This window comes from Hippocampus bargibanti, linkage group LG01 (assembly GCF_051943395.1).
Source record: "Hippocampus bargibanti isolate YZ-2025 linkage group LG01, ASM5194339v1, whole genome shotgun sequence".
NCBI lineage: Eukaryota > Metazoa > Chordata > Actinopteri > Syngnathiformes > Syngnathidae > Hippocampus > Hippocampus bargibanti.
Window position 1 is genome coordinate 15,836,363 of NC_142734.1, and position 12,517 is coordinate 15,848,879.

At 43.0% G+C, this 12,517-nt stretch overlaps 1 protein-coding gene and 1 long non-coding RNA gene across 7 annotated transcripts; one reads left to right on the plus strand and one right to left on the minus strand.

The window, feature by feature from the left end:
* Positions 1–2,049: 2,049 nt before the first annotated feature.
* Positions 2,050–5,849, minus strand: LOC148903302 (uncharacterized). The gene is made up of 3 exons (XR_016115439.1): positions 4,871–5,849; positions 3,975–4,124; positions 2,050–2,160 (listed from the first exon to the last, which is right to left on the minus strand). It is a non-coding gene; the product is annotated as an uncharacterized LOC148903302 (long non-coding RNA).
* ren (renin) lies at positions 2,169–8,102 on the plus strand. 6 transcript variants are annotated; one of them, XM_088999659.1, is made up of 9 exons: positions 2,169–2,407; positions 3,419–3,662; positions 3,742–3,865; positions 3,967–4,085; positions 5,856–6,052; positions 7,030–7,152; positions 7,235–7,376; positions 7,478–7,576; positions 7,654–8,102. In XM_088999659.1, exons 1-9 carry the CDS (start codon positions 2,331–2,333, stop codon positions 7,813–7,815), a joined length of 1,287 nt encoding a protein of 428 aa, XP_088855785.1. In that variant the 5' UTR covers positions 2,169–2,330; the 3' UTR covers positions 7,816–8,102. The 6 variants fall into 6 exon arrangements, with proteins under 6 accessions (XP_088855785.1, XP_088855812.1, XP_088855777.1 ...); XM_088999686.1 differs by having other exon boundaries at positions 3,419–3,566; positions 3,742–3,909; positions 3,980–4,205; XM_088999651.1 differs by having other exon boundaries at positions 3,419–3,566; positions 3,967–4,205.
* The last annotated feature ends 4,415 nt before the right edge of the window (positions 8,103–12,517 follow it).

Genomic DNA, 12,517 nt, shown 5'->3' on the forward strand with positions numbered 1-12,517 from the left:
TGACGGACAAGTTGCCCCATTCATTTACAATAACATAGACAACTAATTCTATTTAAAAACAACCAATCACTTTCCTTGAGAGTCACATACACAAACATAAGAATGCCATTTTCCACCAAAAGCAATGATAGAATGATTCAAATCAGATTTTTTAAGGAACTCCGGCTTGTCATGCATTTGCAATGTACAATGTACAAAATACATTTATGCTGTTTAACATCTAGCCACATTCCGGAAAAGTGTAAACCATGAAATATGTACTACTGGGCCAAAACGAATAAACCAACAGTTGAATCAAACATGTCTCTTCTGTTGGATAGAAAGAGGATAAAACACAACAATGAAGAGAATGAAATAAACAATGCAATAAAATACTGTGTTTTTCCCAGTGCTTTCGGGCTCTCTAGAGTGAAAATTACAATTCTAAGACAGCACAAAACCTCTCAACAATGCGAGAACTCAATTTGACCATTTTTGGCAAAAATCATGCATCAATCCATTTTCCAGACCGCTTTATCCTCATTAGAGTTGCGGGGGTTGCTGGAGCCTATCTCAGCCGTCTTCGGGCACGAGGCGGGGGACACCCTGAATTGGTTACCAGCAGGGCACACAGAGACAAACAAACATCCGCGCTCACACCTTGGGACAATTTAGAGTATTCAATCTTTCTGCCATGTAAATTTTGGAATGTGGGAGGAAACCGGAGAACCCAGAGAATGGGCCCGGCCGTGAATGAGTTAAAAAGGCTTTGAAAAAGTAGATACATTTTAATTTGTCAAGCCCATTTTAAATCATATTCAAATATTCGTTTCAATAATAATGTATTTTGACGGACAAGTTGCCCCATTCATTTACAATAACATAGACAACTAATTCTATTTAAAAACAACCAATCACTTTCCTTGAGAGTCACATACACAAACATAAGAATGCCATTTTCCACCAAAAGCAATGATAGAATGATTCAAATCAGATTTTTTAAGGAACTCCGGCTTGTCATGCATTTGCAATGTACAATGTACAAAATACATTTATGCTGTTTAACATCTAGCCACATTCCGGAAAAGTGTAAACCATGAAATATGTACTACTGGGCCAAAACGAATAAACCAACAGTTGAATCAAACATGTCTCTTCTGTTGGATAGAAAGAGGAAAAAAATCCTGTGATTGCATGTTACAAAACAATGGAGGCAACAACAACGTGCCAAGAATTAGAAAACAGAGAAAAGTTGACTATTCACTGGAGAATAACTTGTTTTTTCAACATGTTTAATTTTCTATTGATGAATCATAATTTATAAAGACAGTTCCAGACTTGATTAAAACAAACAAAAAAACAAACAAACATTTGAAATAGAGATTGCAATTGCATATTTCTGATTGCTGCTGCTCATAAAACAAAATCCTTGATTTTTTTTTGGGGGGGAATAGTTATTTGTTAAGTTATTTGTCGATCTTACCACCCCGTTCTTGTGCGTCATGTAGGCATGTTATCTTCTACTGGAAAGTCTGCCCACTGTGACCTGATGATCTTGGAGGCTAACCTCTGACCTCTGACATGGCCGATGCGAACCCTCCCGTATCTGCTTACTTGACTGGGTGGTCGGTGCAGCACCAGCGCATGATTGCAGGCTGACAGCCCAGATGCTGTGGGAATCTTCCCAGGGGTAAAAACCGCTGAGAGCGAGCGTGCAAAGAAGAGGCGTTTGCCGTGTTGGGTCTGTATCTCGCAGCAAGACACACACTCTCAACAAGTCAAAATCATCACAATACACTCACCATGCACCAAGTACACTAGCCAACCATTTCAATCAGGGGCTTGTGGTGAATTAACAGATCATCCTTGTTTTACGGAAAACGGACACTTCAATATGAAAATGTATTTAATTGGAAGTGAAGTGAAACCATTAGAAGCTGGAGGGCCACTGGTAGCAATCTGGCACAGCTGCAAAAATCATCCACGTGTGAACCCCTTGCTTTCTGTCGTAAATGGGATCCATGAGGTCAAAGTGCACACATCTCACTGGGACCTGTTTATCACAGGATGGGATGGGTCACCAATGGGGAAGTGCCAGGAGTGGTAGGGGGTGCAATGGAAGAGCAGCACTTTTTCTGGAGGTCACCTATAAGGAAGGCTCCCATGCAGAACCACTGTCGCCTGTCGGTGAAGAGGACAACAGAGATGGTATAAAACCGTTGGGATGCCCAAACCGCTCAGCCAGAGCCTCAGCTTTCATGATAGTGGGACTCATCATTAACAGAAAAAAAGGGATCCAGTAGAATTGATCAGAGGGCTTGGACATTTTTTCCTGTCTGCGAGAAGCCACCATGGCAGTGTTGACGGCCTATTGGGCATGCTTGGTTGCCGCGTCAATGACAATGAGTGCAGGCCATGCTTTGAGAAGGTAAGAAGCTTCTTTTTTTACACCTGAAAGAATGGTCAGCTGACAGCATTTTTCATCAATTCTACTCACTAGACTATTCTACTCACTAGATGTTTGACCAAAAATGCCATTTCAAAAATTTGGTTAAAATATGTGCTCTGAACATATTTCATTTTCCCTCGCGAGTTTTACTATGCACGGATAAAACACAACAATGAAGAGAATGAAATAAACAATGCAATAAAATACTGTGTTTTTCCCAGTGCTTTCGGGCTCTCTAGAGTGAAAATTACAATTCTAAGACAGCACAAAACCTCTCAACAATGCGAGAACTCAATTTGACCATTTTTGGCAAAAATCATGCATCAATCCATTTTCCAGACCGCTTTATCCTCATTAGAGTTGCGGGGGTTGCTGGAGCCTATCTCAGCCGTCTTCGGGCACGAGGCGGGGGACACCCTGAATTGGTTACCAGCAGGGCACACAGAGACAAACAAACATCCGCGCTCACACCTTGGGACAATTTAGAGTATTCAATCTTTCTGCCATGTAAATTTTGGAATGTGGGAGGAAACCGGAGAACCCAGAGAATGGGCCCGGCCGGGGAGAACATGCAAACTCCACACAGGAAGGCACAAAAAATATTTGACTGAAAATTGTAATATACGTAATTGAGGTAGGATACTTGTCCTGCATATCATACCAAATCAGTTGAAGATATTCGGCCTACTCACAGTGTAATATAGGGCAATATAAGACCCAGTGGAAGTGCAAATTCAGACGTTTGCCAGCTAATGGTAACTTTTGGTTTCTGGCTTGCAATCAAACAGTTTACAAGTCTGCATCAGCTATAAGCGGGAATAACGTCCATACATATGTCATGTCACATATAGTATGTAGATTACTTCAATAATATTATTTTTGCGTTCTTTCAGGCAAGCAAGCGCACCAGTGTTGGCTCTGTTTTTTTTTTTTTTTTTTTGCTTCTGGCTCATGAGGAATGCTTTTCCCGCTTGTCCACTCTGCTTCCAGAATAAGCTTGAAGAAGATGACGTCAATCCGAGAAACACTGCAGGATATGGGCGTTTCAGTGGATCAGGTGTTGACTGAGCTAGCACAGACGAGCGTAGAAGACTTCAGCAATGGAACCGCTCCCACTCCCCTCACCAACTATTTGGATGTGAGACAAATTGTTGTACACGGTGTGAAGGAATTCATATCACGCGTTAAACTGTCAAGATTCAGCAAGCAACCCGGCAACAATAGAAATATTCCCGTCAGCATCAGCGGGGAATGTCATGGCCCAAGTGGGAATTTGCAGCACGCATATCATATTTGTTTTTTCGCTCCAACAGACACAGTACTACGGAGAAATCAGCATCGGCTCTCCAGCTCAGATGTTCAACGTCGTATTTGACACAGGCTCAGCCAACCTGTGGGTTCCCTCGCAAAGCTGCTCCCCTTTCTCCACAGCCTGCTGTAAGGATCGCACACGGGCAGCAGGAGAACTGTTTGTTTTACATGTGCGTGCGCAGGCTTCCCGCAACTTGATTTGACTCAAATGAACTGTGAACTTGTAGTTACTCACAACAGGTATGACGCCTCCGTGTCTCGCACCTACATGGAAAATGGAACAGGATTTTCCATCCAGTACGCTTCGGGGAACATCAGGGGATTCCTCAGTGAAGATGTGGTGGTGGTGAGTTCAATCCATTACACGCGCTTGTGCATCTACATGCTATTAAGGGGAAAAAAAAGCATAAATATTTTCAACGTTTTGGAAGAAAACTACTTCATGAAGACTTCTCGGGAAGTTCCTGTAAGTTGAGACTAATTAACTCATTCACTGCCAGACGATGTGGAAAAATGTTGTCGAATTCAGTACCATGGGTTTTGTCATTTCCACTCAAATTGCAGCACCCACAGAATATTGAGTTTTAGGACTACATAAACATTTTATGCAGCGTAAGAAACCTTAGACGCTCTTCTTTCATCAGAAAAAAAGGAGTTAATTCCTAAATTATATGGGTCTGGAGTGATATGAGCTTGAAATGAGGGTGGCCGTCCAAAATACAATGCAATTCATCCATATTGGTTTATATAGCACTTTAACAACAGCTGAAGCTGGAACAAAGCGCAAACGTGGAAAAAAGACAAATGCTGCCCCCTTCTAGATGGAAAAAAAACACTGCCAGAGGTATTACCAGCACTCTATCGGCAGCCCCGCAAGAAAAAACAAAATCTAAACAAATTCGGGAATGCCGCTCCACGTCATATTTTCAATTCCCGAATAAATTCAGGGATGACAGTGAATGAGTTAAGATTCACCAGTACAAGTTTTTTTTTTTTAATTTGGCATTTGCTTTTAAATGGAGGTTTGCAACAAACCACTGTGCCTGAGGAAAGACAACCAAGGAAATGATAAACTTACAAGGTACCAGGAAACTCCTCTACAATGAAACCTAAATGGACGAAAATACATACCCAGAGTGAAAAAATCTTGATGCATTAAAGTCATCCCACTTTTCTGCTCCCCCCTGTTGCGTTACACAAAATCTTTTGCCCTTGCCTGGCAACGATATTCACTACAAGAAAAACAAGCCTTCCGCAATCCAACCTCAGCCTATAGCAACTCATACTGCTTAGCTCTGAAACGTCCACAGCAAACACCACACTGCCTTACAAATGCGTAGTAGCACGAGAAGTATTTGTTATTGTTCGATTCAGATGCAGTATGAACCTTGCATTGCTAAAATGTCTACAAAAACGGACCTTTGCAGACCTAGGAGTTAAGAAAAGAAAAGCTTTAACGCTTGAAGAAAGGATAAAAGTAATAACAATGAAAAATGGAGGAAGCAAAGTCAAATATATTATGCAATACATTTTCATTCATACCACTAAGAAAAAATATTATTTCAAAAAGTGATCCGGCTATAGTGTGAAAGTGACAGGAATCGGTTGTGAATTGCTGATTTGGTGTGATATTCAAAAGAGGTGTGGTCTTAAGAACAAAAAGCTATTGGAGAAAAAAAAATAATTAAAATAAAAAAATAAACCGTATTTTCTGTTGTACAAGGTGCACCGGAGCATGTGGTGCACCCCCAAAGAATGGGGGTGCAAACGTTTTCCACATATTAGGGGCACTGGACGATAAGGCACACCTTCACTGAATGAAAAAACGTTTTTTTAATATAATATATAAAAAATATAAGGCACACCACATTATAAGGCTACAGTAGATGCTGGGGTTACGCACGACTTCTTCTACAAGGTTAAATGGAGTCTGTAGCTGCTGACAGTAGTTGCAAGACCTGTTGTCGTCGCTCAATATTACTTCACATATAAGGCGCACCTGCGTCTATGGTGCAGGGTCATCGCTTGAAGAAAATGATGGCCTTTAGGTGCTCCTTATACACCGGAAAATATGGTAATAATAGCAATACATTTCACCTCATTTTATCCTTTCAAGGTGGGTGGAATCCCAGTGGTTCAGGTCTTTGCAGAGGCAACCTCCCTGTCTGCCATGCCTTTCATCTTTGCAAAGTTTGACGGTGTCATGGGGATGGGCTACCCGAATGTTGCCATCGACGGTATCACTCCAGTGTTTGACCGTATCATGTCGCAGCATGTCCTCAAGGAGGAAGTGTTCTCCGTTTACTACAGCAGGTACGTTGAGGAAACCCCACTTCCATTGTACTTCTGGGAAGAAAAAAAAAAACAGAGATGCATTCCGAGTTAATTAGGCCAGACAAGATGGCTTTGTTTAGATTGCATCATCAAAGTTAACTCAATGAAGCACTTCTTCTTTTCCTATCGGCTTTTTCCTACAAGGGGTCGCCACAGCAAAAATTATAGCCTTTAACAAACAAGTGGTAAAGGCTTATGAATGCAAAGTCAAGAAATAAAAATAGATTTGTAAAAATAGAATGAATGTACATGATGGGGTAGCAATGAACTTAAAATATCACTGACCATAAAGTTTTATGTGCTACAATTACATTTGGCATGCATCCTCATTTTTGAATGCAGCAAAGAGGCTGCAAGAACAAACAAACTCTTTCAATGAACAAACTGGATGACACTTGCAATAAAAAAAATCCTAACAATGGTCTTGGATTTTTTTTCGCATTTGAATTTGAGTGGTTTTGTGCTGTCCAAAATGTAATTTCGATGCCGAATCAAAAAGGATGTCTCATGACACTTATTGTCAAGCAAATGGGCTTTTTGAGATCTTTCCCTTTTTTTAGTTTGGAAGTTGACCTGTCAAAGCTGGCGCAAAATGGCGCTCACCATACCTTGTCATCTTTGTTTCAGCTTGTTACTGAACATAATCCTTAATTCCTAAAGATCACTAAATACTATCGATTTGATTAATTTTATGTTATTATCGTGATGACATCCTGATATGCTCTAGTAAAAACAAATGTCGATTTGTAATCAACCCCGCCGCCCTCAAAAATATACAGTAATAATCTACAAAAGTTTACTTGCCTGTCATCCTTTCATACAAGATGAACACCTGATAACACGACAACCTGTCTACTGAATTAACTGCTGTCCTTTTATGGGTTAAAAAAGTGCCGTACAAATTTTAGCGGGGTGTGATGTGAAAAACCCCCTGGAAGAGAGTGTATTGATTTCAGGGACCCCCAACATTCCCCCGGCGGAGAGCTGGTTCTTGGCGGGACCGACCCAAACTACTACACTGGAACATTTAATTACATGGAGACCAAAGAGATGGGCAAGTGGGAGGTTGTGATGAAAGGGTATGTATTCATAACCTTACGACCTTGTATAGTTCACACGTAACATCTGTTTGACTGTCCACTTGTTCATTCACTCTTTTAGCGTTTCTGTGGGACCAGAAAAGATATTTTGTGCAGAAGGTTGCACAGCTGTGATCGACACGGGCTCCTCCTACATCACCGGCCCGGCGTCCTCCGTTTCTGCACTGATGAAAAGCATTGGAGCGCAGCTGGATGAGAGCGGTGTAAGTTTTTTTGTACACATCCAGAGTGGCTTCATCCTGAAAATATTTGCCCTCTAGAATACCCTGCCCATCATTGCACCATAACTGATGTTTTCAATCAGTACAAAGTCAACTGTGACACTGTCAAGACGTTGCCGAGTGTTGGGTTTCATCTCGGTGGCCTCGAGTATTCCCTCACGTATGAAGATTATATTCTATGGGTATGTCGGATTACAAATGCTGAATCGATTCAACTGATCGTATACTGTCAGTCATGGACCGTTTACTGTGCCTCCAGCAATCGCAGAGCGAGGGCGATGTCTGCATTGTGACCTTCAGAGGCCTGGATGTCCCACCCCCTACAGGTCCCATCTGGATCCTGGGAGCCAACTTCATCGCCCGCTACTACACAGAATTTGATCGGCGGAGTAATCGGATAGGCTTTGCTGTAGCAGTCTGACAAAAAGGAACTTCCTACGACCATCAAACGTATCACTTTGGTCTTTCATATGTTGTACTTTACGCAGTCTATTAAAGGGAACGTTAAACCAAAAATGTTCTTGAGTCCTCCGTTACTAGTGTCAAGGGGGCATTCTGATTAATATTACATTGGTGGAAGATGAGTTGAGCAACAAAATGCTCATCTTTTTTGTCTGTTTTCCTCTTACTTTCATCACTTTGCTGCTGTAGAATGTAAATGTCTTCACTGTGAGACTAATAAAGGCTAATCCAATCCAATCCATCTCAGAGGTGGCGATTTTACCATTTTTTTGTCCACAAAAGACAATATCATAATTGCTCAAGGCGCAGCTACCAACACATCATGCTTCACTCTAAAATATGAGCCACGAGTAGGTGTTCCTTGAGCCTTGAGCAACTCAGATGTCATTTTTCAGTCAGTAAGTGGCAAATGGCCCCGCCCCGAGTTGCTCAAAAACGGCTAGATTTTAGTGAATAGAATATTAATTGAAATGCTGTGTTTAGAAACTTAGGGCTGCACGGCACTTATGATTGTAAAGAATGGGTGAATGTCACCTTTAATGAATTAACCACTGTCCTGCTTTGCTTATTTGCATTTCTTCCACCCTGTTCTGGCAAGTTTTGTTACAATAAGAAACACTTTGTATTATCCAGTGGCAGGCCGTGAATTTCATCGTTTAGCCTTCAGTAGTGCTACGTCTGAATCAATCCAGAATGAAAAAAAGTGTGGTGTAATTTACTACAAGTCCAATAGAAGGTACAAGTAGCCAGGAAATAATTGACCGACCTTTCTTAATTATGTCCATTTTTTTCTTGAAAAGTCTGTCTTGAAAATGTCTGTAAAAGTAAATCTCCTCCCAAATACTGTCACGGTTTGCGAGGTGGTGATGGCGGGTGCGGATCCCAAAAAGCAGGCAGGAGGGAGCAGGAGGTTGTTTGACAAATTGTATTAAAATAAAGGTCAGCAGTAACAAAATGTAAAACATCAAAATGATCTGAATGGAAAAAATACGAAGTAGCAAAAGAAGACCAAAAGTAAAAGCCCGCCAAGGTTAAACAAACACGTACACAATGCATGCTGCAACCAAGCAGCAAACAAACAATGAATCGGCACCGGATGATCGTGCCAGGTGTCCTTTTAAGTGTTATTGATTATAACGACCAGCACCTGCGAGGCTGCCGGCAGGGCTGACGTCGCTACCCGCTGGTCGCCAATCTGATCGGGACGACCAGCACCTGTGCAGGTGCAGGCGGGGCCGACAGCGCCCCCCGTTGGTCGCCAACCAGATCATGACAGTACCCCCCCTTCAACGGGCTGCTTCCAGAAGTCCCAACAGTCTCCCAAAAGGTCCACTCGCCAGGGAACGGTCGGTGGAGAGGGCAACCGCTGCCTCTCCAGCATACGACGGGCGGCGGCCTGATGGGAACGGGACTCGGCCTGGGGTGGACGAAGACGCGGCACGGATCGTCGTGGGCGTGAGTGCGATCCCTCTCGCACGTTCACGCGACGGCGCATGGCTCTGCGTGGACGTCGAACTGCCAGGCGCAGAATGGCACCCCGTACGGCCGTATGGGACCAGGTCTCGGCCGGACGCCGACGTGGGCGTGAACTGCCCGGCTCCGGGGGAACGAGACCAGTCCAGAGCCGCTCCGGGATCCAGCGGTGAGTGGGGTCTCGGACTGACGTTGACGCGGACGTTGCACGGCTCGTCGTGGATGAAACTCAATTCGTCATGCACGACGACAGCGTGGCTGGACGTGGGCGTGCAATGCCAGTCACCCAGTGTCACCCTGGACGGCCACCTGGAAGGAGGTCTCGGCCGGGCGTTTACGTGGACGCTGCGGCTCGTCGAGTGACGCAATTCAAACGCGACGATGCTTGCGCTAACGTGGACGTAGCATTGCCAGGCACAGGGTGGAAATGAGACGGGTCCGATGTACCTGCGGGATCCGATGGTTGGCCGATTCATTCTGTCACGTTTTGCGAGGTGGTGATGGCGGGTTCGGATCCCAAAAAGCAGGCAGGAGGGAGCAGGAGGTTGTTTGACAAATTGTATTAAAATAAAGTCAGCAGGAACAAAATGTAAAACATCAAAATGATCTGAATGGAAAAAATACAAAGTAGCCAAAGAAAACCAAGTGTAAAAGTCCGCCAAGGTTAAACAAACACGTACACGATGCATGCAGCAAACAAGCAGCAAACAAACAATGAATCGGCACCGGATGATCGTGCCAGGTGTCCTTTTAAGTGTCATTGATTATAACGACCAGCACCTGCGAGGCTGCCGGCAGGGCTGACGTCGCTACCCGCTGGTCGCCAATCTGATCGGGACGACCAGCACCTGTGCAGGTGCAGGCGGGGCCGACAGCGCCCCCCGTTGGTCGCCAACCAGATCATGACAAATACATTTACATAAACACTTTAAGTCAGAAATTAGTGCATCCAAAAGATAGGCTGTGTTTATTCAATACATTGTAAGAATGAAAATTGTAAAGAGCAGTACATTGGGGAGACTGAACAAATTCTCAAAAAAAGACTTTATCAACATCGCAGGGATAATACTAGTGGGCCTCAATCGGCAGTACATATGCACCTAAAAGCTAGCAACCACTCATTTGACGACAATGAGGTTAAAATCTTAGCGAAAGAACATAGATGTTTTGAAAGGGGAGTAAAAGAAGCAATTTTCATAAAACAACTAAATCCTTCATGAAACCGGTTTGGTGGGGTAAGGTTCAATTTGGATCGTTCGTACAACAGCCTACTTAGGCAAAATAGGATTAGGAATACTGATGAGGTGATACCGGTGGAAGTGGGGCATTCAGGCCAGTCGTTAGAACAATAGGAACAATCAGTGGAGTGGCAGGGAGTAGTCCTCTGCTCCCCCCAACCTGAGAGCAGGGACCTATCAGCAGAGTCCGGCATCGCCATGTCTGGACAGTAGGGATATATATAGGGCCTAAACTACCAGTAAGACTTTAGTTTGCTGACGAAGTTTCTTGGATAAGAAGCGAAACGTCCGACACCTTCAAAGAAGGACAGATGACGGCTGAAGAAACCTAGCTCTGACCATTATGCTACTATGCTATTGTCACTAGCGGCTTGTGATCAGAGCAATGTTGGCAATCTATGATTGGCTAGTGACCAGCCAATCATAGTTTGCGAAAACGCTGGCGCTAGGGGTTGGTACGCCTTTTGGGTTACCAACTCGAAATCTGAATGGTTAGAGAAATAGTTTGATCGACACATTTGATGTGACACGGCCTGCAGAACTGTTTGTGAAGGTGTCCAGGTAGATTTCTGATCCGAGTAACAAATAATGGCTGAAATGTGATTGGTTAAATGGTTAAATACAGGGGAAAGGGAATGAAAGGAAGCTGAAAGACAATTTGGAATTATTTAATAAGTAGTAAGTAATTAATATCAGTCCGTGATTTAGATATTATTAGGCCAGCAGAGAAGGCTTTACAAACCTTGACGGTCCACCACTGGTGTTATCTATTGATGAAACACATAAAAACTATTGTAGAATCTGTCCATGTGTCTTTACTGTTGATGTCAACATCCAACGAGCGCATATGCACATTTTTTTGGTCACGTTTCCATATGTTTTGTTTTGGTAGTTGTTGGGAATGTAGTGTGTGGGTGTCCTCTGCTTTGCACCCATTCATCAGGATCATCGGCCACCTTTAAAAGACTGCCAAGCTGACAACTTGTTTGTCAGATTATTGTTTCCTTGCTTACATCTGTTGGACTAAGTACTTGAATTCTCTCAACGCTCCATGCTCTCATTCCGTAGTCTCTTTTGTCTCATTTTTAGTTTTTCCTTGGTCACCGAAAGTATTTATTGTGTAGTGCAGGTTCGTCCCTTTGGTATTAGCTTTTTTTTTGTCTTTTTGAGACAAACCATTTCGGTTTTAGTTTTTTTTCCTTACCATTTAGTTTATTGTGTTTTCTCCTGGTGCATTGTTACCATCGTCATTATTTGTACTTTGATCAATTTGCTTTGGACTTCAATCCATTTTTTTGTATACACTGCATTTATCCATCACTGTCCAAAGTGTTGCAAAATAATATAAAAAAGAACACATTCAAAACCACCAAAATGTCCTCACTGTCAAGTCAAGCTTATTTTTTTAAAACTTCTATTCACAATTGAGCGAGGCAATCCAGTGGGTTATTGTTGGGTCATATGGCTGCGAGCCACACTTGACTCTATCCAACACAATCCAGTATGCAAGCATGAGGTACAGTATGTATCCACATGAATTAAAAAACAATTTACTACCTGATGTGTTTTTGTGGGGTCAGCATGTGTATGTGGAGATCGGGATTTGTCTCCAAGCCAATGTCAGAAATTGGGGAGTAATAGAATTCTTTTTAATGAAAGCACACGGTTAGTGCAATCAAATCACAGGTATATTGAGTACAAATTGGATTAGTTAGCTAGACAACAAGTTTCATGTGGTAGGAGGCTGGTTGCTCACTTGTGCACGCAGCTGTTGATAGGATAGCGAGCAATGGAGCAGAAAGTGAAGTTGGCACAGTATCCTTCAATGGCCACCGTGACTCCATTGATAGAGACAAATATTAGGTCAGATGCGCCGGTGAGATGAGTGCTGTCACAGCCAAATTCAGCCAGCCATCCATTTTCTCATCCGCTTATGCCGGCGGTTGGCAA